The 26209-nt window shown below is 42.5% G+C and overlaps 1 protein-coding gene and 1 long non-coding RNA gene across 2 annotated transcripts in view; one reads left to right on the forward strand and one right to left on the reverse strand.

Moving 5' to 3' along the window:
- Positions 1–5589, reverse strand: part of WWC1 (WW and C2 domain containing 1) — a 116113-nt gene extending 110524 nt beyond the window's left edge. Inside the window, exon 1 of the mRNA XM_072145956.1 lies at positions 4950–5589. Within this exon, the coding sequence (XP_072002057.1) occupies positions 4950–5068 (119 nt within the window). The 5' untranslated portion in view covers positions 5069–5589. The remainder of the gene's footprint in view (positions 1–4949) is intronic.
- The window catches only part of LOC140126459 (uncharacterized), a 41257-nt gene that overhangs the window by 9606 nt on the left and 5442 nt on the right, over positions 1–26209 (forward strand). The window lies entirely within an intron of this gene.

Here is a 26209-nt window from a genome sequence, read left to right on the forward strand (position 1 = left end):
GCAGAGGAAAGAATACAGGAACTGATGGAGACTAGTCTTAAAGGAAACCTACCACCACGGATCTACCTATAAAGGTAGATTGAGTGGTATGTACATCTATAGGACGTGAAGATAGCCCTTTTAAGGGCTAATCCTCACATCCCCGCAATCTTTTAATAACTTTAATTTCCCTAATATGCAGATTTTCTAAAGAGGCTACTGGGGCGTGGAGTAGCCGGCGCTGAGGCTACACGGCGTGGCTACTCCACGCCCCAGTATCCTCTTTGACTCCTCTACCAGATCCACGTAGCAGCGTGCCCTCGTCCACGCATGGGCAGAACAGCAGGCCCGCGTCTGTGCGGTCACTGCTCTGAAGCCTGCAGTTCTGCGCAGATGGCAGGCTTCGCGGATGAGGGTGGACAGCTCCTTGCAGCTGCGCGCCGAAGACATCTGCTAGGAGGGTCAAAGAGGCTACTGGGGTGTGGAGTAGCCGCACATGAAATCTGCCATTCATAAACGCATTGTACAGAGCTTCCTGAGCTGGATGACTCATACACAGCAACTGGGGGATGGTGCAGCGATTGATTACTTCTGCCTGTCAGGGACAACACCATGAATACAGCGTTCTCTGAAGCAGTGCATAATTAGCAAAAGAGGAGAAGCGCCAGGGCAGCCACAAGAGGGACAGAGCCTCATAATTTTATACTGTTTTTTTTTTTTAGCAAAAGCACTCAATTCAGTGATTAAACAAGATATGGTCCTGCATCAATGTAGCTACAACATTCTCAAGGTATGTTTTGGTTCATAATGTATAAAAGCAAAGGGTAGATTTCCTTTAAATAAAAAAGAGAGAAAAAACAGACAAAAATGCCTGATATAAGAACTTCTAAGATAAATGAAACAAGTCAAATACCCATAAAATGCAAAATAAAATAAACACAAATGCCCTGAATAAAGATACATAACCTGCTTTGTGTATTAGCAGAAAAACAAATCACAAAAGTGCACATGCCACAAAATGGCGCAAAAACAGAAATGGGGAAAAAAAAGCCAAATCAAAACAATAATAAATGTGCCCCCAGGAATCTACCTCCAGAGTCCTGTTTTCCTGGTCATTCTAGCAGTGCCGAGATAAATTACTATATATACTCAAGTATAAACCGAGTTTTTCAGTACAAAATTTGTGCTGAAAAACCCTATCTCTACTTATACTCGAGTCTTTTAAAAATAAAATTAACACTGTACTCACCTTTCCGACGTTCCCTGTAGGTCCTCTTCTGCGTCCGATGCTCCAGTGCCACCTCGGGTCCTTTGAATCCTCTTCGGGTTCTTCCGCTCCTGTTCGGGAAGTTCTGCTCCACTTCGGATCCCCTCTCGATGATGGAGGCTCACAAAAGATTACGTTGGCAAGCGGCTGATGTAACTTTGTGTGCCGGCCGAGCATGAAGACCCAAAAAGAAGCTGAACGTCCCGAAGAGGAGCGGAAGAGAACAAAAGGACCTGAGGTGGCATCGGAGGCAGGCTGTATACTACAGGGGGCTGGCAGGCTGTATACTACAGGGGGCTGGCAGGCTGTATACTACAGGGGGCTGGCAGGCTGTATACTACAGGGGGCTGGCAGGCTGTATACTACAGGGGGCTGGCAGGCTGTATACTACAGGGGGCTGGCAGGCTGTATACTACAGGGGGCTGGCAGGCTGTATACTACAGGGGGCTGGCAGGCTACATGCTGGGAGGCTGTGACCAATACATTTCCCGCGCTCGGCTTATACTTGAGTCAATAGGTTTTCCCAGTTTTTTGTGTTAAAATTGGGTACCTCGGCTTATACTCGAGTATGTACGGTAGGTTCCTCTTTTATCTTTTATACCATGGCATCGCAGAGGAGGAGTGGGAGTGTACATACTGTAAGATCCAAACTGAGCTCTTGAAGAAAGTGCACAGTAAGCTGTGGCCTAGTAAGCTGCAACAGGAAAGTAACAATGGACTTCCATTTTGCCAGTGGAGACCAAAAGAGTCGTCTTTATGCCTCCATTCTCTGTCATAGTCACAGGAACACAGAATTGAATTGACGTTCATTTGCGTTTTCAAGCGATAAACCATCACCTATCGGGATATAATAAAATGACTAATCCAGCAGGGCCAGAGTAGGTGTAGGTAGGTGGCCATACTGGATGCCAGTACAAAGAGATTACTAACATTACTGAACAAGAAATGTAAAAGTTTTTGTTGCTTATGCTGTAGGTGCTGAGAGACAATAAGAGCTTTGCTCCAATGTGACAGGACACCAGTAAATGTCATTCTGACAACTATCAGACGTATACAGAAGAGATGCCCCGGGCACCAACACAGTTTGTCCAACCCCTGATATTGGATATTTGCTGCTGTTAACACCAGAAAGCCGCATAAAGTAATGTGGCCGCAGGCTATACATGTTCCTGTAGGGATATTGCCAGAGGGGAAAATGGGGAATGAAAGAGGTAATATATATTACAACCTTTTTATAAGCAGCCCTACATATTGTGAAGCCAGGAAAATAGTACGACAAAGGAAACATTTTAAGTAAAAAATACTAAAATTACTTATGGGTCAGCAAAATTAGAGACTTTATACATATGCTTAAAATGAGTGTCTTTGCATTCAACTTGATGTAGTATTTGGTCATTGCTGTCACTTCTACAAACATGGATAGAAATAACACATGAACAGGCAGTCCCCGGGTTACATACAAGATAGGGTCTGTAGATTTGTTCCTAAGTTGAATTTGTATGTAAGTCGGAACCGTATACCTTATAATTGTAGATCCAGACAAATTTTTTTGGTCTCTTTGACAATTGGATTTTAAAAATGTTGGGTTGTCATAAGAACCAGGATTAACAATAAATCTTCATTACAGACACCTGTGATAACTGTTATAGATGTTTATTGTAGCCTAGGGCTAAAGTACAATAAATTATCAATATCCAGAGGTCCGTTTGTAACTAGGGGTCGTATATAAGTCGAGTGTTCTTAAGTAGGTGACCGCCTGTATAAGGACCCTGAAGGATTAGCGGGGCTATATGTAATCAATTGGTTCTATCTTTATACATACAATGTGTCATTACTGATAAATATATTGATGACCATTACTTGATATTGAAGGTATGTAACGAATTATTGTGGGTTGGACTCGGCGCTTTCAGAATACTTCACATTCTATGCAACTGGTTCTCAAGTTTGCAGCAACTAGGACCAAACCCCTCTACCAGTTGTTACTTTATGCAGGACAAGTAACTTTATTATGACATTTTTTTTCTTTTTGCAAACTTTCTGCACCATTAAAAAAATAAAAATTTGTGCCAACACCAAGGTCTTAAGAAGTTCGCCTGTCCGTGAGTCTGTTCCTAATGTATCTTTACAAGTCAGATGTTTTGCACCTCCTTAACCTCCAATTTTTTAGCAAATTAGAGACTTTTTAGGTGTAAATCGAAGTAGAAACAGATCCATACTTGCTTCCATACATATTTTAAAATCATCTTTAAAATGTTGCAAAAAAATAACAAACACACACCACAAAAAAAAAAAAACGCATTCTTGCGTATCTCAGACTAAGATACATAACCACACACAAGCGAGCAGACAGCAGATAACTTTGAATAGAGGCAGCAGAAAAAACAACGATACATGTGCCCCTAAGACTACCCAATACTGCTCTTTGTAGTAATATACTGGACACCATATGGAATAAAGCGGTCACAAGAATGGCTTATCTTATTACTAAAGTACACTATATCATTTGTAACCAAAACATGGTCATATAGGTACAAAACACTGCAGAATCAATGACTATAAGTGTAATAACCTTAGGAAATCAATAGAATATTAATGACAAGGTGCTAGGTTACAGTAGCACACCAGAGCTGTAATAGTATCAGGGGGATGGGATCTTACATACATGTGGACATGGTAGAATCCGTGACAATGGGTTCAAAAGCTTCCAGGAGTATACAACATAAGGGTGCACTCACAGGCGGCATGCCCGCCGTGCGCTGGAGAGGAGGAGGAGGAGTAGGAGGAGGTGACCCCTCTATAAGAAACAGCGGCTCTATCTTTTCCCAGTATACCACCGTCGGACGGCCATTGCCATATTGCTGGGCCGCCTAATGTACGTCCCCCCAAACGGCCGTATGAATGAACCCCAACACTGTAACCTAACTCGCCAGAGCTGTATTAGACCCAGTGTCGGACTGGCCCACCAGAGTACCAGACAATCCTCCGGTGGGTCCTGGTTCAACCCAACAATAAACCCCTGCAAAACCCAGGAAACAACCAAATTTGGAGGCTGCTAGAGTCCATTTCCTGGGGATAAGAATAAAAGTTGGCCCCCATAGTAATTTTCTCTGGTGAGCCTAAGGAACCCCAGTCCAGCATTTATTAGGACAACCTGTCTCTATATGTACAGGAGTCTAAATTTACATATAAACTCATAGAGATGTCTACATTCATACAGGAGTGAGGGTACAGGTGCCCAGAGATACAAGATTAGGGGAACACATTTCTCTATTTATTTAGGATCAGGACAAAGTTGTCTAAAAACATAGGGGGAAAGTGTTTTACAAACCTTGGATAAGGAGGTGGAAGAGGGTAGAGAGGTACATATGTGCAGGCTCAAAAAGGGACAGGTGTCTACATAGCTAGTATAAGTGGGGGGCAGGTGTCTACATAGCTAGTATACGTGGTGGGGGGGGGGCAAGTGTCTACATAGCTAGTATACGTGGGGGGCAGGTGTCTACATAGTTAGTATACGTGGGGGGGCAGGTGTCTGAATACTGAGGATGGGGTGGTAGGCAGGTGTCTGTATACATGCAGGGTCAGATGTACAGGGGGATGACAGGTGTTTACATGTCTTGATCTGAGGGAACCAGTGCCTAGAGATACAGCATTCCCAGGATCCAGGGCAGAGGAGTCCTCTCAATCCAGTGCTTCCTCTTACCTGTCTCGGGGGTCTATCCAGCTGGTGGTCTTGTTGGTGTGATCAATATAATATACTTTTCCATCCACATCCCTGGCTTCTTCCCAGCCCTCTGGTAGAGGTAACTCCTTCCTTAACATCTCCAGTAAAGCTGATATCCCCCATAAACTTCATCCAAGTGTCCTGTGTAGTCGGGGCGGGGAGCGTTCAGATCACACACTGGGGATATCTATGTCCGCTCCGGGCTGGTACACTCCATACAACTTACAAGGACGATCAACAAGTTTTGAGAACTGCGGGGGACAGCGGCTTCATGTGTTTAGAGGAGCTGTCCATCTCCGGAGACCCGTGTGCATCGCAGCCCCGTGCCCTCTCCTAGTGCCCTGCTGCCCCGTCTCTTCCCGGTCAGTGCCATTCCAAGTGCCTGGATCCTGTTATTGCCCCTGCATGCCCGTCATACAATGTGCTGCTGGCTCCGGGGGGAGGTGAACCTGCGGCTGCAGCCTAGTGCCGGGGTCTCCCGGGCCGGCTCGTGCTGCTGCCTCTGCTGCTGTAACTCCAGCACTACGTCATCCAGGTGATTACTGTAATGCAGGTAGTAGCCGGGCACCGGGGCGCGCGCCTACTGTAAAGGCTGGAATAGTGCGGCCCAGGACACAGATGGCTCCCCTCCTCCTCCTCCTCCCCTCACACTGTGTCATGTCATTGTTCCATTGTCCGCCATGGAGCTGCCAGATTTAGGGCAACAGCTGCCGTAGCAACATACAAGATAAGAGACAAGTGGAGTCTGTGCAGCTCTGCACAATGTGCAGGTTTTACTATGTCCAATGTGTTATTGCTTTTACACTGCAATAATACAATGCACATCATACTCTATATGTGACTGTGCGGCTCCCACTACAGAAACTAGAAGAGTGAGAATACTGAAAAACTGTCAAGTAAATAATTTAACCCTTCAGGACCAGGTGCCTCCTTTTATCCTCACTATACTCCATAATTTTATTTTATAAAATCACATGAGAGCTTGTTATCTGTGGGATGAATTGTAGTTCTTGGTGGATCTATTTAATATTCTGTGTCATGTACTGGGAAACTGGAAAAATTTTTTAAAAGTGGTGGAATTGGCAGTTGCGCCATATTGTAATGTACCGTGCTTTTACAACTTTCATTCTGCGGTCCATACAATGAAAAATCTATAGTTTGCTTATGTCTCTTGGCAAGCTAACAATATTAAATATCTTAAAATTATTTTTTGGGGACATATTAGCTTAGCCTTTTGTCCCAACATGAGAATATACGTATTTTACAGTGGTGACTTAATTTTATCGCGGAAAACACTGCTTAACAGTCCCTCAAACAGTTAGGGGTTACGTTCCCCATTTTTAATTAGGATCTAGTAAAAGTGAAGTATTAATTACACTCACACCTTTCCTTCTTTCCCTGTTTCCCTTTTAATTAATGTGTCATATACTGGGAAGCTGAAAAAAGAATTCCAAATGTGGTGGAATTGGCAAAAAAAAAGCAGCTGCGCCATATTGTTATGTGCCATGCTTTTACAACTTTCACTCTGCGGTGTATACGATCGCAAATCTATAGCTTGCTTATGTCTCTTGTTACCTTTAACCAGTACAAAAAAAAATTCAAAACTTTGCATCGCTCTATTCCACCTGTAACTTCATACTTCAGGGTAAGGAGCTGTTTGTGTCATTTTTTGCAGGATGGGCATAAAGTGGCTTCCCATTTGGGCATTCACATTTAATTTAATTCATCTACCATATATATATTTCTTCAAATGCATGTTATTGTAAAAAAAAAAAGTATTATCGTAGTTATATGGTCCCAAGATAGCTGTCCTTGGATATGACCACCCCCACACTCTGCCAGTAGTGGCCACATATGCGCTATTAAGCCCTGCCTGACCATCTGGATTCAGCGCTCATTACCACATGTCCGATGTGGGCATGCAGTAACTTGCAGCCATTTCATATGTAACAACAATTTTGTTTCTATGTGTAATCACTTCAGCAGCGGTGGTAGTATCCAAAGACAAAAAATCTCGTATGACTACATTTATCTTCACACAGATACATTTCTTCAGTTGGACATAATTTAAAAAAAATGTATGTATATTTCAAATGAATTAACCCCTTAACGACTTGGCCTTTTTTTAGTTTTTTTCACTTCCATTTTTCACTCCCCACCTTCAAAAATCTATAACTTTTTTATTTTTCCACATAAAGAGCTCTGTTATGGCTTATTTTCTGGGTAACAAATTGCACTTCGTAGTGACGGTATTTAATATTCCATGGCGCGTACTGGGAAGCGGGAAAAAAATTCCAAATGCAGTGAAAATGGTGAAAAAAAACATTTGCAACGTTTTCTTGTGGGCTTGGATTTTGCAGCTTTCACTGTGTGCCCCAAATGACATGTCTACTTTATTCTTTGGGTTGCTACGATTACGTGGATACCAAATTTGTATATGTTTTATAATGTTTTCATACATTGAAAAAAATTAAAACCTCCTGTACAAAATTTTTTTTTTTAATTTTGTCATCTTCTGGAGGCAATAACTTTTTCATACTTTGGTGTATGGAGCTGTGGGTGGTGTCATTTTTTGCGACTTTTGATGGCATTTTCATTGCTATAATTTTTAGGACTGTGCGACCTTTTGATCATTTTTTATAAATTTTTTTATATTTTTTCCAAAATGGCAAAAAAATGTCATTTTTTACTTTGGACGCTATTTTCTGTTACGGGGTTAAACGCAGTGAAAAACCGTTATTATATTTTGATAGATCGGACATTTTTGGACGCGGCGATACCTAATGTGTTTATGATTTTTACTGTTTATTACTATTAATATCAGTTCTAGGGAAAGGGGGGTGATTTGAATTTTTAGGTTTTTTTATTATAATTTTTTTTTTAACTTTTTTTTTACTTTTACTATTTTTCAGACTCCCTAGGGTACTTTAACCCTAGGTTGTCTGATCGATCCTACCATATACTGCCATACTGCAATATAGCAGTATATGGGGATTTTTGTGATAGCACATTGTAATGAATGGGTTAAAACGAGACAGCTTCGGGCCTTCGTGGTGTCCGAAGCTGTCATGGCAACGGATCACCACTTCCCGTGACGTCATCGGGGAGCGAAGATCCGCGGCAAGATGGTGGCGCCATCTTTTTGAAGCCTCCGGCAGCACTGCCGGCGGCGATCGCCATGAAAACACCCGCGATCGGTGCTATTGTAAGCCTTTGCTGCAAAGACTTACCGGCTATGGAGAGGGCTCAGCACGCGTCGTCGGGAAGGGGTTAAATTAAATGTCAGTGCCCAGATGAGAATATCCCTTTAAATATTCTTTTTTTTACCATTTTGAGAACTGTGCCACTTTTACATCACTTTTTATGGTGACAAGAGTGTCAATTTTAATTTTTTTTTTCTCCAGTACAGCGTTCACTGTGTGGGATGATTATTTTTATAATATGATAGATTGGACACTCATGGATTTCTCACAATTTTGTTGATTTTATTTATATATGCATTTTAGAGAAAAGGTAATGATTTGAACTTTTGCCTTTTTATAATTCTTTAAATATATTTTTGTTATAATATTTTAGGCCTGGCATGCTAGTGCGTATGATCACTTATATATTGCAATACATTTGTCTTGCATTATGTGAATATACTGCCTCTGGCAGACCTAGGAGCCTCTTCCAGGCTCCCAACCGATCTACATACACTCATGACCGCGGCATTCGCATGTGAGTTAGCGGCCATAATGGTGCAGCACACCGAAACCTGAGACCTTTAGCTATCAGCTAGACCAGGGGTAGGGAACCTATGGCTCGGGAGCCAGATATGGCTCTTTTGTTGGCTGCATCTGGCTCTCAGACAGATCTTTAATTAATAGTGATGGCTCCTGTGTGTCTCTTAGACTGATCACTGGACACAGGCAGCGATGTCACCGCTGCCTACGTCCTTTATATGACCCAGGTGCTATCACCGCCATTGTCTAAGCCTGGGTCAAAGAGAAGAGCGTGAGAGCGTTGAGGATCTGGTTGCAGGGAGCGCTGGTAAGTGATGGGGCTACCTATATACTGGTAGGCATGTTCTGTGACTTCCTATCTTCTGGCAAGCATGTGCGGTGGCTACCAATTAACTTGGGGGCATGTGCCGTGCCTACCTATTTACTTGGGGGACATGTGCTGTGGCTATGAGCTGGGACTACCTATCTATTGGGAGGCATGTGGTGGGTGTAAGGATTTGGAGTAGTGAACCCCCTGGATCATCACGGATGATGATGTAAGCAGACACCTTGGACCGGAATGCAAGTGGTACCCAGTCTTCACCTGAGCCTGCTGCAAAGCAGTATGGTCTTGCTGCAGCGTGGTACCACCAGGTTGTTCCACAGGTTCGACAGTGGCAGCCAAGGTTGAAGTACAGGATCACTAGGCAGTTTCGTGGTCAGGAACAGGCAGACGTTCAAGGCAGGCGGCAATGATGTGTGGTCCGGGACGGAGCGAGAGGTCAGGGCTGGCAGCTCAGGAACAGAATCAGGAACAGGTCCGGGGTCACAACAGGAGGTCAACACTTGGGAAGGAAACACTGTGGAAAGCTTCCTCATAGGCATGAAGCACTAAGATCTGTCGAGGAATGCTGGGAGCCACTGGTCTTTATAGGAACGCGGGAAGTGGGCAGCGCCAATTAGCGGCATACTGGCCCTTTAAATCTGTGAGTACCGGGGCACGCGCGCTGGCCAGCCTGGGATGGGAGCCGGAAAGTGTTTAATTGAGTGAGCTCGGAAAGGGCCGCTGCCATGGAGAGGGGCACAGATGTGCCAGCAATCCGAGACGTAGATCACAAGGGCACCCGTGACACGGGGACTACCTATCTACTGGGGGGCATATGCATGTGGTACGGCTCTTATGGAATAACATTTTAAAATATATGGCGTTCATGGCTCTCTCAGCCAAAAAGGTTCCTGACCCCTGAGCTAGACAAATGATAATCTTATTAGTAGCTGTGACCTCTCTTCCCACTGGTAGCACCTCTAATGAGGCCCTGACACTTTTATATAGTGACCCCCAATCTATATATTCGTACAGGGAGTGGACAGGAGTGAAAGATCACCATGAATATTTTAAAAAAGGTAACCCAATGATTTTAATACCTGCTGGAGGAAATAATCATAAATTCTTGTTTGATTTTTCTAGCATTTATTTTGGGCTGGTCACTCTGATTATGTCAATCACTCATTTATATGCTGTTTTTTTTTTTTTTTTTTGGATTTACCTAGAACCTAAATTGGAGGAAATTTCAGAGGTATTATTTATTTATTTATTTACTTATTTTGGGTGACAAACCTAGTTGAGGGCTTATTATTATGGGAGAAGTATTTTTTTTGGTAGTGTTTTGGGGCACATACCTCTATCTTTACGGACGGTTGTCAGCCAGTGCCATACCGCAGACATAGTAGTACTGACGTTTGTGGGAAGTTGCCTTGCTATTAGGTCAGTTGGGGATAAGGGGTTAAGATTTTACTGTATTTAAACACAAACCAAATAGAAAAGTGGGGACATTGTTCGCTGATTTCTGACACTTTAAAGGACATCTACCTCCAGGATCATGTATTTTATGCCCTTATTAACAAAATGGTTATTAAAATTATGCAAATTAGGGCTCTGGGCTTAATAGCTGTTAATGGAGCCAAGAGCCCCTCAGGCTCATTTGCATAATTGTAAAGCCTTATTTTTTTATAAACAAGGTAATAAAAAGCTAAATGAAGATTGGATCCTGCTGGAGGGTGCACACACCAGCATGTAAGTGGGCTCCGTTTGCAATCCTTGCTACTGCTGGCAGATTTCCTTTAGCACTTACTGACTCCTTGTCTTAAAGTCCGGCATACTTGCATACATTTTACTTTGGTCTGTATCCAGATCCTGAATTAAGTTGTTAATGCACTTTTGATTCAGTTACCTATACATGTATATATTTCATCCTTGTTTATTGTGAATGGGAGGATTTTTGGCTAGCGGTATAAACACTCCTAGAATGAGTTACCAACACAAACTCTGAAGTTGAGTTTTTCTGCACCCTTAATACAACCGGTTTATACAAAGATCAAGTTTGATTGTAGTGAAAGTTCAGACCTTAGAAACGTAATTACAAGAATCCTGGCTGTTGCCAACAACGTTAATGAAAAAGTGGGAAAAAGATTTAGTAAAAATCTTCTTAAGATTGATGACTATACAATACTAAGGAAAAAGGAATTCTTATGACCATCACTCAGTGCTTAAACCGTGCAATAGGAAATCCTTTATACCACATGCTTGTTCTTATGAATTCCTTCAGCTCAGTTTTGCCATATTGGTCCAGTGTTTTGCCAGAGCGAAACAAGAAATTGTGAATAATCTGGTTGTGGACATGGTGGTCAGTGAAGGAAACACTGGGGAGGATTACCTCCTTACATTGCTACTATTTACAAAATGTACCTATAAAATGACCAAAATGGGTGTTACACATAAGAGACCTTTATGATGACATGTGGCAGGGCATATTGGCATCAAAGGCTAAAGTGATAGTGGGGCATCTTAGTATCTAACCTCTATCTCCATCATATGTTATATTTTACACAGAAAGGGTTATACAGTAGAGTGGATAATACTTGATGCAAGGAGTCTAGCATCGGTATAATCCACCTGTAAAACTTTCTTTGCTTACGTTATTACTGGTGGTATCGATAAAGATAGATATTTATCAGTGCTTGTACAATTTACTGGCTCTCAAGCCCTGAAATAATCATAATTCCTGTAAACCGATCAGGAATTGCAATTTATTTCCCCTTAAAGGACACCTGTCATCAGGTCTGTGTCACTTGTCCTGTCACTACTACCTGTTGGAGCAGCTCTCAAGGATCCCATCCCAGCCTTTATCTAGTTATTTCATACATTAATCATTATAAAATCATCTATTTTTTATCATGTAAATGAGGCTGGTCACATGGTCAGAGGCAGTGATGTCACCCCTGTTACCCCTCCCCTCTCCTCCCCCTGCTCATGTCTGTGTGTAATGTATAGTAAAGCATGGCTAGTGTGTGTATGTCATCTGCTGACATGCTGCATCCTCCTAATATACAGAGACACAGACATCAGCTACACAAGTACCTGACATGTTCTGCTATAAAATGGCTGCCTGGAGCTGTTGTATCTCTCCTAAACACACACACAGGCAGGGGGTGTGGCCACCAGCACCAGGAAGCACATCACTATACAGCCTCACATCATTATACAGGCTGTCAGTCAAGCACTGGGGGTGTGGCTGTGCCTCCCACTCATGAATAGAGTGGACAGCTTGAATATGCTAATGCTTCATTGGACATTTCACAGGTCATTTGCATACAGCTTTAGGACCTCATTGCTTAGGTTTACAGGCATGTAGAGGGACAATGAAGGGATAGAGGCAATGCTCTCTAATGGCAGTTTATGAAAATATATTTAGTCTAGGGGGGTTATTTTGCATGACGGGTTCTCTTTAAAGGTATATTCTCATGAAGTTAAGTTTCTTATATGTACTCAGGATAAAAAATAACACATTCTCTAATTCACTGTTATTAACAAAAATGCATCATTTCACAGATATAAGTCAACCTGTCTCTTTAAGTCCTGGTGTACTCAATTTCAGTTGCCCCTTGACACAACCCTGTAACTTCTGTCTTTGGGTCGGGCCGCCATCTGGATTTCTGTGTGACAACATGCAAATGAGATTGCTCTCTCTCTGCTGTGTGCCTGTATCCCTGCCCCCTGCACGGAGCTCAGAGACGCTAACTTATTACTTCCTGCCAGGAGATCATGAGCAGCGAGAGGGACTGCAAACTACAAGGAGATATGTGATCCGGAGAAAGGGGGAGGCAGGCACATATATGTGAGATGTAGCAGAGCTCACAGTGTAACTTTGTAAAAGTCTGTCAGCCTCTGTGTAATCTCTCATCTCTCTCTATGTGTCAGTGTGTTTGTACATTGTCAGATGCTAAATGAAAGTCTTTTTACACACTTACCCTAATAATGTAACCACATTGTCACCCCACATAACTAGATGGGTCATAATGTGTCTGCTTACCCTGGGATTTTACACTGACCAGCCTAGAGAGTGAAAGGAGCTAAAACAGCAATACAACTGAGTAACATTTTAAAGCAAGGGGTTAAAATGATCTTTGTTGGGTTAACATCACTTGGGGATTGAAATGTGAATTTTCTTTCGTGGGAAAACCCCATTAAGCCACTTTTTCAAGGAGGGGTGTGGAGTGGGCCAGCATGCGACATGGCCTGTACCCATGCTACACCATATTTATCAGAGGCCAGAGCCTCCCGATATATCGATTGTGGTGAGTGAGGCAAGGTTTAATCATACGCTGGCACACAGTGCTGGAGAGACATAATCTTGCATGTCCTTTATCTATTTTGAAATATAGGATCTTTCCAATGTAAAGCGATTATGTCCCCTCCAGTACCCCGGTCAACCTGTCCATTGGACTGGATAAATTTGTATGTCAAAAACTTAATACTACTTAGAAATTTGATAATTTATGGGGCCCATGGCTTGCCCCATTGACCCTAACACAGGATAGAATTTTCTGTTTACTGGGTTGATATCATCTCTAGAAAACTGCTTTCTTAGATGTTTCTTATTATTTGGTGTTCTATCAAAGCTTTTTGTCTTTTCCTTATTAGTAGCTCTTTCGCACGCCTCTGTAGTAGCGGTCATTCCCCGTTCCACTAGCAAAATGACCAGGCCGATAAGCAAATCGTATGACATTGCTGTGTGCTTGGTCTTACTCTGTAAACATTAACTCATAAACGTGCTCTTTATTTCTAGGTCATTGTCTTCTGATTTTCAGAATCGTGTAATCCCAGGTTAGAGGATTAAAAAAGGCAGATGGTTTCTTTATTTTGCTATTTAGCAAATCCATGTCTGGAGTAAGAATCTCCTTTATGGTTCATCCAGTTACTCTACATTGTAATTCTGGGCTAAGACCACTCATCATTTCATACCAATAGTTACATTGTATATGACGACAAGATGAAAACACGTGGTTTTTGCAGAGATGTAAATTGATATCCAGCGTTAGATTTATTTTAAAGCACTTTACAATTATTGAAATCAACAAACAAATAACAAGAAGGAAAATCGGAGAAATACAGTGCAAGGAGAGTCACTGTGGGTGTATAAAATACATTTTAATCAATTTTATGTATTTTATTATAAGGATCCCAAAAGCTGGTCGTTCAAATTGTATAACATGTCGCCTCATGACTCCTTGTATGAACCATGTAATAACCCTGGAGCACCTTCTCTTATGACTCTTCATTATACCAATTCTCTTAGATTATCCTGAGCAGATAAAGTGCATTTGGAAAGTCTTCAAACCATTTCAAATTTTACACAGACGGCGTCTGCAGATAATAGCAGTCTGTGCTTGGCAAGTACACACTCAATACGGATGTTGTTTTTTTAAAATAAAATTTAGCAAATCTCATTAAAAATTATGTTAGTAAAGTACTTATCACACTTCACACGCAGCTGATTCATCCTCATACACTTTGATAAATCTAGAAATTTGTCTAGAAAATGTTTGAAAATTACTGGTTTCATTAACCATCACTGGTGAAAAATTGGGAAATGCTATTTTCAGGAATTATAACTGGGGGCAAGTGGGCTCGTAGGGGCGCGAAAGGAGTTGTGCCTGATGGAGTGGGTGAGGTGTGGGGCAAGGAACTGACCTGTCGCACACAGCTCACCATATATATCATTTGGCATGCAGGGGGGAGGGAGTGGGTTACCCCCAGCGTAGGATGATTGCCACCTAATGGGGGAGATTTAACAAAGAGAGATAGAATCCACAATCGTTTTATTCTGTGCCAGATAAATCAAGCTAGATGATGTATCTGGAGGAGTTTTGGACTGTGGCGTCGTACTTTAGACCAGCTATTAGTTGGGGACTGAATTTTCCAGTGCACAAACGTCCAGATGTCATGCCACCTTATTGGACAGGTCAGAAAACTGCCTAAAATGGTCTGAAAACCTCAATAAATGTTAAGCTTTTCAGGTGCAAATTACTCCAGGATTCTGATGTCAACAGATTAAATTGTTAAATTAGTATTCCCATGAAGACAAGTATTTAAAATGTACTCAGGATAACAAATTAACACATTCTCTAATTAATTGTTGTTAACAAAAATACTGGTCCTGCTGTACACATTTTCAATTGCCCCTGGAATCCAATCCTGCATCTTCTGACTTTAGGGTTGGCAGCCATCCAGCTTTTCTGTGTGATGCTGTGAAGCTCTTCTCTGATCTCTGCCTTTAGCCCCTCCCCCCTGCATTCCAGGACAAGCTCACATTAACCGACTTCCTGCCGGCAAACAACAACACATCATTTGGTAAGCTGCAGGCAGATAAGTTTTTTATCTGGGGTAAGGGGGAGTGAGCCACATCAGATCTAACAGTGTGTAGCTGAGATGTAGCAGAGCTGGAGAGTTTCATTGTGTGTAATATGCATCTGATGGATCTCATCTCTGATCTGTCTCATCTCTCTTTCTATGTGTCCGATACTAGTACAATGTTCAGAAGGGAAATGAAAGTGTATATAAACCCTGTACCCTGATAATCTGACCACATTTTCAGCTCAAAAAACTAGATTGATCATGAAGTGTCTGCCAAGAGAGTCCCCATCCGCACCATGGAAATTTATACTGAACATCACTGAGTAATAGGCGCTAAAACTGCAAAAAATCTGAGTAAAATTGTAAAGTAAAGGTTATAAATGATCTTGAGGGTGCAGTCACAGTTGTGTTTGACTCATGCATTTAAGAATGCATCACAACAGCTGAAAAGAGATTTGCCTAAAAAGCTGTTAACATTTGCATGTACAAAATCAACCCATGCTTTAACAATGCATTAACGGTTGCATTTTGTAAACACACGCTTTAACAGATGTTTAATTAGGCAAATCCCTCTTAAGCTGTTGCAATGTGTTTTTAAACGCATGCGTCAGACGTGTTCTGTAACCAATGGTGTTTCTCTGTTAACCAAGTTTTCAGTTTTAATGTTTCCGAATTTGAAATCATCGATGAAATGCATACTGTGGTTACTATGGACATCAAGGACTGTCGCTGAAATCGTTGTCTATTCTAACAGGGCAAAAATAAAAATACAGCACATATTAAGGATGAAAAGGGTAACTCCTATCCGCTGCATGTGATAATGCTGTAATCTCTTGGCAGCTGGGAAACATAGCTTAGTTTTGAGTCAGACCTGTAAAACAAATACTGCAGTAGAAGGTTTCCAGTCTCTCTACCTGTCTGTCATATGATCTCCAAAGAATGAGCTGAGGTTGTTTGTTCTTGCTTGTCATTATCTTGTACTTTTTGTAAAAATGGCAACATACTGAAAATAAAACCCTTTTCCCTTATTACTGCACCTGCTGTTGTGCTGGTTCAGCTTGACATTTTGAGTTTTTTGCTTAGGGCATACCGTTACTTACCCATTCCATGTGCTAAACCGGGGGTACTTGTGCAGTAATCATAAGTTGTACTACTCCGGCTTCAGTGAACACTGTGCGGGTCCTAGCACCATTGATGATCCCAAAGAAGAGATAAATTTTTATGCAGCCTCCTGATAAGCTGGAAGTAGCTTTTATCTGTCAGGCGTCCGTACTGTTGCTAAATGACTTATGGAACCGCAGCTGTACTTGAGCCTTCTGGCTCATACATGACTGACTGACTGACAATATATTTTTTGGGCCAACCCTTTTAAGATTTATTTCATAACATATTTGTTGTTTTTTGTTCTATGAAACAGTGTTCACCTGCATGGATATAAATTTCAAACATGTTGGATACCAGCCACTCCCACTAGAGGGAGCTGTAGAGGATAACTGCATGTATTGGTATTATAGCATTTTTTCCCTCTTTCAAACTCTTTTGTTACACATGCCATATCAGATAAATACACTAAGTAGATTAAGTGATTTGGAACTGCTTCAGTATCTGGCACTATTAAGAAATGAGCAGAAGTGGATTATACTATACTGTAGAATATAACTTTGAGGGTAGGAGCATCACATGTAGCGCTGAAGGTGTAAGCTTTACAAACGGTTGACCACACTATGTTCAGTAACCACAAAATAGTCCACAGGAGAAGCACTCCACTAAAAAAGTGATTTCTTTTTATTCCCAATGTATAACAGGCAACGTTTCACCTCGTCCATGAAGGCATGTTAATGCTGGAGAAGGTGAAATGTTGCCTGTTATACATTTGGGAATCACTTTTTTACTGGAGCGTTGCTTCTGTGGACTATTTTGTGGATTGTAATATAAGCCGTTTGGGCGGTAGCGCAGGCCCAAGCTTTCTAGGGGGCCCACGGCTGAGAAGGGCCTTCACCCATGAAATCTTTGTTTATATGTTCCTGCTCTACATGTACACAAGAGTAATTTCAGGGCCTTTGAAGGTCCTCCAAAGCTCATAAACCACAGTTTGAAAGCAGGCCGAAGGACCCATTCCCCATTTCTCAAAAAGCTTGATTCTGAAAACCATCTGAAGGAGGTGAATTCCAGACTTGCAGGGTTATAATATTCTTACAGCTCAGTGCGCATGGGCAGTCTTAATCCACCCCTAACTCAAATGAGACAGACTGATGAAAACTGTCAAATAGTAAGTCCAGCTTTTTAACCCCTTAATGACTCGTCCAGAAAAGGCTCTAGTGACCGGGCAGCTTACCGATGGCTTACAGTCTGTGAGGATGAAGGGGCTGACACAATGTGATTGGTTTAAATAACTGATGTAATTTGTGTTTATTCAAATGATATCTACTTGTATTAGATTTCTCTATATAAAAGTGGATGGAAAATTGACAAATCATTCTAGTTTTAAAATCACCATCAGAATCCACTCATCTCCTGCAGTCCGATACTGTCTTTTTTTATCTCATTGATCCCTGCAATTTGGTAAAAAAAATAGCTTTTTAAAGGAAACCTACCACCAGGATTAGGGATTGTAAACCAAGCACACTTACATGCAGGTGTGTGCCCCCTCTGACAGGATCCACTCTTCTTTTAGTACCTCATGCCCTCGATTTTACAAAAAGAATGGCTTTGAAGATTATTCAAATGAACCTGAAAGCCTCCAGACTCAATTGACAGCTATGGAGCCCAGAGCATTTGCATAATTTAAGATTTTTTTTTTCTTTCTGAAAATGAGGGTATAACCAGCTAAAAGAAGAGCAGATCCTGCCAGAGGGGGCATACACTAGCATATAAGTGTGCTTGGTTTACAATCCTTCATCCTGGTGATAGATTTCCTTTAAAATATTCAAATGAGCTTTAGGGACTTTATTATAATAATAATTCTATATTTATAAAGCGCACACAGATTACGCACTGCTGCATGGAGTTTGCCAAATTGGCCCCTGTCCCTGTGGGGCTCACAATGTAATCAACCTTCCAGTATGTTTTTGGAGTGTGGGAGGAAACCGGAGGACCCGGAGGAAACCCACGCACACGTGGAGAGAACATACAAACTCTTTTGCAGATGTTGACCTGGGTGGGAATTGAATCCATGATCCCATGGCTGCAAGGCTTTAATACTAACCACTAAGCCACCATGCTGCTTTATTGGAGCCCCTCTGGGCTCTGCCAGGTTTTAATTTACTTACTCCTCTGCGTCCTGCCCCTACTCCAGGCATAGAGTTGATGTCACCTGGCTCATCGCAAATCTTCAGGACTGGACTCAACTTTATCATAATCCCAATGTAAGAAGCCACAGATGTTCTTTCTGACAAGATTCTTCCTCATCAGTCCTGTGTAAGGAGTGATGCCACCCCTACACCATATTTACATGTCAATCATTTTCTGTTTTCTGCCTGGACTTTCAACCAATTTTAGGATACTTTTTTCACACATAGATATTTGACTGGATTCTAAACAATATTGAGAAAAATTAACGGTGTCAATTGCTGTTTGAAATAAATAATTGTGGTGTCGAAACAGCATCTTAATGACATCCCTATTACAGGTAATAGATCTGTGTATGGCAACGTCATCTGAAAGACCTGTCTGGTTTTGAAACCCACTCTTGTCTTGGAGTACATGAGAAGGAGAAGTTCTAGTTTCATCATCTTTTACCTTCAGTTACAAGTGGTACATTCTCAAGTATCTCCGATATTTTGGCATGGGTGATCATGGCTATGTCTACTAACTCTAGACTAACATTCTGCTTTTTGACCAATTCTAAATATAATTTCAATTTGGTCTCCTCATTAAAAGGCATTGTTTATTTACCAATAGGCTAATATTGGATATTATTCTAGCATACATATTATACCATCAGGGACCATTGTTCTGCAGTTGCAATTTTACAGTATTCTGGGAACATCCTGCTAAGTCTATAACTGCAGTACCCCAAATCCTGTTTTTTTTTTAAGTGAAGGGATCAAGTTTTATTATTTGCCATTCTGATATATAGAGATCTTGAATTTTCTATAACCAAATGAGATTTCAAACTCATTATCACATAGTCCTTTATTAATATGTCCCACTCTGGTGACAGTACATTATCTTAAATAACTTTGGAATTATCCAGGTAGTTTCAGAAAGGTTGGTTTGAGTTTATTTGAAGTACAGTAGTCTATGCTCATGCTTAGCTTACAAATTCTTTATACTAAATATAAAAAAGGAGCCTTCCATTTTTAACCCTGCTAACAGCAGATTTTGGTGCAATAGAACACTTAATTGAGGTGCATGGGTGTCAACATTTTTGAATTTGTTGCCTCTCCACCCCCGTTGAAGTCATTGTAGGGACCAATTGTTTCCTATGACAGCTGCATGTCTATAGCGGTAGCAAGTAATAATGGAACTATTTCAACACACATAAAATTTGCGATCAAAAGGTTATATGCAACACCCCTGCAGGTGCAAAGGGTTAGGTAGGTGATGTGAAAGTGTCCCTTTCCATGTCAGAATCTGTAACATGGGAAACAGTAATTGCAGCTTGAAGATACTGCCTGGCAAGGCAACAGTTAACTAGTGTATGTAATTAGCCAATGATTTGTCTGTTATGAAAGTTGGAGTGTGATTGGAGAAGTGCATACACCTAACCAGTGGAAGTATAAAAACCCCCTGCTTGGTGAGAGCACATGGCTCAGTCGGGGTGAGAGACTCCATCTTGGAGTCAATCAGAGAGAGAGTGAGCAGCACATGCCACTGATGCCACAGATATCAATCTCAGGAACTTCTAGTGCCTCAGGTCTATTGCCTAGCACCTAGGGCGAGCCTGGAGACTCAAGCCCAGAACTGCAGCTACCACCACTTGGACACAGTTCCACCTAAACCAGCCCAGCCTGCATCTACTATCAGACTGTGTGCACCTTTCCTGCAGACCAACTCTCCATGACCACTCCAGCATCCAAGAATCTGCTGTTGACCATTTCTGGCCATTGCCTGCAGTTCAATAAAGAACTGTAAGTTGATTTGCACAACGTTTCCTCTATCTGATCCCTGGATACGGCTGTTACCACCACAGGTTTCCCCATCCATTACCCAGGGACTAATCCTACAGACACTCAGGGGTTGTCCCAGGGAGAAACCACTACATCAGCCTCTTCCTCCATATTTCTTGCACACACCACCTGCTGGAGACCTGCATATATATATATATATATATATATATATATATATATATGCAACATCCCCCTCTGGGGCCTAGCCTTTTCTTGTGGGCCTGGAGGCAGCCAGGGCCCAGAATAATGGAGTATTTGGCTAGTACGGTCTTGGGCACACTGTGGTCACGGTGCTTAGTATGGGGACCGGAGAGCTAATATATATATATTAGCTATGAAACAAAGACTTGCCTTTTACACAGCTCTGTACACTGTGGTATGAAAAAGTTACTGGACACTGAAGATGACGATGTGACAAGGTTTGTTTTTTCTCAAAAGATGTACAATTTAAAAGTATTAAAACACAACAAAATGACAACAAAATGTATATTAATTTGGTACCTGGTTTTTGGTATATAGAAGCCCTCATACACATCTGTATATATTTACTGTATCTAGGGGTTGTACAGTTTTACATATTTTAACAAATGGTACAACATAAAACTGTGTGGCTTTTTGGGCACAATGCAGTGCGCAAAAATTACACTGTGCTAACATTTTGGCACAGTTTCCTGGTTGTAAGCTAAACCAACACAACCGAGAAATTCTAGACATCCCTTTTAAGCTTGTACTATGGAAATAGTTAATATACCATTTTTTATCTTCTTTTAAATATTCCGAATCTGTGATGAACATACAAAGTATTAGAAGTCTTATCTTTCACATTTTATTCTCTCTTCCTTGTTTCTCCTCTCTATGACTTGCTGCCAGAAAATTCTGGCAACTTAGAAGGCTCCAGGCTTTGAAAGATGCATCCTGACAGACTTCTAGTAGCTTCTGTGCCAGTGAACATCAAAACTGATACGGAGGAGCTGATCAAACAGTAGAGTCACATGTTCTGCAGAGCTGCAGTCAGTTACTAGAGAAACTGGATAAGCAAGGTCACGGCGACAGCAGCATTTCAGCGAGTTCCAAGGATTCTTTGGAAAGTTCTTCTTCCCCATTGTTTTATGAATGTTTACAACCTGCAAACTCCCCTGGTTCACCCAGTGTAACAGGGATGTAAACGTCTCGCGTAAAGCGAAAGACGCGCACAGTCAGAGCTGATAGAAACGATCTAGGGTTAGTGCTGCATTTCTCTGTTTGCGTGTAATTATACGGCTGTCAGGTTGTACCCTGGATGTGCCCTAGACAAGATGTTGGCTGCCAGTATATACAGTGAACGGTTTAAGGGGAACTACTTGCATACAACGTTATTTAGAAATGTGTGACTTATCATAGATGCAGAAGATTGCATTCAGATCACTTGATTTTATAGCTTAAGGATTAGGATGCGCACGTTTCCATTGAAATACACAAATAGTCCATCATGATAAACCAGGGACAGTTACTCATAGTTTCATAGTTAATACGGTTGAAAAAAGACACCTGTCCATCAAGTTCAACCAAGGAAGGGACCCAGGGGAAACAATTCTATACAACATAACAATCAATGTTATTTAGGTGCAAAAAGGCATCCAGACCCCTCCCGAAGCTCTCCGCTGTCCCCGCCGTGACCAGTGCCTGAGGCAGGCCATTCCACAGAGTGCCAGTTCTCATAGTAAAAAAGCCCTGTCGCCTCCGGTGATTAAACCTTGATTTCTCCAAACGGAGACAGTGCCCCCTCGTCTTTTGATTTGATTTAATCTGAAACAATTTACCACCATATTTTTGTATGGACCATTCATATATTTATATAAATTAATCATGTCCCCTCGTAGTCGTCTCTTTTCCAGACTAAATAAATCTAGTTGTTTTAATCTTTCCTCATAACTAAGACCCTCCATACCCCATATCATTTTTGTGGCTCTACGTTGAACCCTCTCCAGCTCCAGGGCATCCTTTTTATGGACCGGTGCCCAGAACTGGGCAGCATATTCCAAGTGTGGCCGAACCAGTGCCTTGTATAGTGGTAATATTACATCCCTATCACGAGAGTCCATACCACTTTTGATACATGACAAGATCCTACTAGCTTTCGAGGCAGCTGATTGACATTGCATGCTGTTATTCAATTTATGATCTACTAGTACCCCCAGGTCCTTCTCAACAAGGGACTCTCCCAGATTTACTCCCCCAAGGACATATTTTGCCTTTGGATTATTGGCCCCCAGGTGCATAACCTTACATTTATCCACATTAAACCTCATTTGCCAAGTGGATGACCAAACATTCAGTTTGTCCAAGTCACCCTGCAGCCTATGAACATCCTCCATAGACTGTATTACACTACACAGTTTGGTGTCATCTGTAAAAATAGACACAGTGCTATTAATTCCTGACCATTCCGAGTAGGAATCATTGACCACAACTCTCTGGATGTTATCCATGACCTCATTCTAAAATCAACTTGAGTTGTTAATGAGTCCGAAGGGTTAGTGGGTGTGTTTCCAGTAGCTCCTTTGTGTAGCTTCACAGGTTGTTACTGTGAGCAGAGCATGTCTCCCCCTGCACTTCCTGCTGCTGCCAGATTATACAGGCATAGGGAGAAGGGAGAAAGCAGGGGGTTGGGTGAGACAAGTTCTGCTCACTGTAGCCTGTGAATCTGCCAAAGCCAGTGTCCCGACATCATCATCATTTTCTGCCGAGTTTTCACACATATTCAGTGTGCCCCCATCCTGATCCTCGGCCACATTGCACATGTATTGCTTGAGGGCTACAAAGAAGAACTTTGACGCCGGACCATTCTCCGGTGTCAATAATGTTGATGAGCATCGGACCAACTAGCTCTTCCTCGTTCCTGCTATGTACTCAAGCAGAGCATGAACAGGATGTAGTGGATGAGGACGGTGGTGGATAGGGGGCGAGCTTAGGAGTGAGAGTAGCCGAGAGGAGGGTCACAGGGTCAGACTGGGGGACCAAGGGCCCACCAGTGAAATTGGTTTTGGGGACCCACCTACTGCTGCATGGGAATATTAAATGTATCATATTTGCTTGAGTATAAGCTGAGTAAACAACGTGCTGTAAAACCTAACTTTGCTTATACTCAAGTTTTGTAAAAAAACAAAATGTGTACAAGCCTTCTGACGCCCCCCTTCCCCGGCAGGTCCTCTTCTTTCCATCAATGCTTTAGGTCCCCTGGACGTCAGCTGCTGGCATTCTAGCGTTGTGGTGCGTGCGATTGTACTGCACGGGGGACCCATAGCCGGAGCGTCTATGAAAAGGAAGCCGGGGAAGCGTAAGGCGAGTACACATTTTGTTTTTTTTCTTATAGGCTGGGAGAGGCTACAGGCTATATACTAGGGGGCAGGGGCTTCATACTGGAGGGGGGGGGGGGCGCAGAGGCTGCTGACTTCATACTGGGGGGGGGAGCTGCTGGCTACATACTTGTGGGGGTAGGGGCTGCTGGCTACATACTGGGGGGGCAGGGGCTGCTGGCTACATACTGGGGGGGCAGGGGCTGCTGGCTACATACTGGGGGGGCAGGGGCTGCTGGCTACATACTGGGGGGGCAGGGGCTGCTGGCTACATACTGGGGGGGCAGGGGCTGCTGGCTACATACTGGGGGGGCAGGGGCTGCTGGCTACATACTGGGGGGCAGGGGCTGCTGGCTTCATACTTGGGGGGCAGGGGCTTCTGGCTTCATACTTGGGGGGCAGGGGCTGCTGGCTACATACTGGGGTGCAAGGGCTGCTGGACATATACTGGGGGCAAAGGGCTGGCTCTAACTGGGGGAATGAGCTGGCAGGCTATGTACTAAGCTTATACTTGAGTCAATAGGCTTTCCCAGTTTTTGTGTTAAAATTAGGCATATGGCTTATACTCAAGTATATATGGTACATTTTAGGCCACACTGAAAAATTGAGGGTCCTCTCTCATTTCTTCCTCTTATTATGGCCCTTCTCTTCTTCCCCTCTAATTATGGCCCCCCTTGTATATATTTATCTTATTGTGGATCCCCTTTTATCCCCCCTCATTTTGTAGCCCCTCATCTCCCCTCTTATTGTGAGCCCCCTGGTATTTCCCCCTCTTTTTTTTTACCTGCTCTCAATGTGGGCCCCCTCATCTTCTTTGCTTCCTCTCATCTCCTTCCCATTGTATCCCTGCCTCAGTTTGTACCTCATTGTTGGTCCCCTGGTATCCCCCTCATCTCCCCCTCTTTTTCTTACCCACTCTAATCTCCCCCTATTTTGTTGCCTTCCTCATCTTCTCTTCCCACTCTCATTTGTGTTTTTCTCATCTCCCTCCTCTTAATGTTGCCCACTTGCATCTCCTACGCTTATTATGGGTCCCCTTTCATCTCCCTCTCCTTTTGTAGCCCCTTCATCTTATTGTGCACCCCCTGGTATCTCCCCCTTTCATTTGGGCCCCCCTGATCTTCTGTCCCCCCTTTTACTCCTCTCATTTATGGCTCCTCTCACCTCCATCCTCATAATATTGCCCCTGGTATCTCCCGCTCTCATTGTGGGCCCCCCTGATCTTCTGTACCCCCTCTCACCCCTCTCATTTATGGCCTTACTCACCTCTCTCCTTTTAATGTTATGCCCTTGTATCTCCCCATCTCATTGTGAGGCTCCCACCCTTTTTTTAATTTTTTTTATTGGGAAAGCAGGCAAGTGAATACAATGTATACCAATCATATGTCACATAAGTATGAAGTTGAAGCAATAAATGCATTGTTAACTTTGTTCAGTGTGGCATGTATATATCTTGCCCCCTTCCCCTTCTCCATTTTTCCTCCCACTTACATGAGAATCAAGGCGCTTTTCACCCCATTGGGTCTTAAGTCATTAGCTTTTAAGTAAACAAAAACAATTTAACATATTTAACAAACAAAATTGCTTAAACTCAGTCCAAAAGTCCCTCACCTCAAATATCTCAGACTTTAAGCCTTGCTCATGTGCCCGCAGGTCTTCAGTCATACAACATGCAGAGTTTTTAGTTTTCTCATGAATTCATGCATTTCACTGGATGAAAGGTGGTTTACAACAAATTTGTGCCATTTACGGAAAAACTGCTTTACCCGTTTCTCCCTTTTCCTTTCTGTCTCCATCCTAACTGTATTCAAGTACATTTTAGTTTGAGCAATTATCTCCTCTGTTGATGCGATTGATGACTCCAACCAGTGGTTCAACAGACATTGTTTAGCTATCAACATGAGTATACACTCACCGGCTACTTTATTAGGTACACCTGTCCAACTGCTCGTTAACACTTAATTTCTAATCAGCCAATCACATGGCGGCAACTCAGTGCATTTAGGCATGTAGACATGGTCAAGACAATCTCCTGCAGTTCAAACCGAGCATCAGTATGGGGAAAAAAGGTGATTTGAGTGCCTTTGAACGTGGCATGGTTGTTGGTGCCAGAAGGGCTGGTCTGAGTATTTCAGAAACTGCTGATCTACTGGGATTTTCACGCACAACCATCTCTAGGGTTTACAGAGAATGGTCCGAAAAAGAAAAAACATCCAGTGAGCGGCAGTTCTGTGGGCGGAAATGCCTTGTTGATGCCAGAGGTCAGAGGAGAATGGGCAGACTGGTTCGAGCTGATAGAAAGGCAACATTGACTCAAATCGCCACCCGTTACAACCAAGGTAGGCAGAAGAGCATCTCTGAACGCACAGTACGTCGAACTTTGAGGCAGATGGGC

The sequence above is a fragment of the Engystomops pustulosus genome, chromosome 4, assembly GCF_040894005.1.
Source record: "Engystomops pustulosus chromosome 4, aEngPut4.maternal, whole genome shotgun sequence".
In the NCBI taxonomy this organism is placed as follows: domain Eukaryota; kingdom Metazoa; phylum Chordata; class Amphibia; order Anura; family Leptodactylidae; genus Engystomops; species Engystomops pustulosus.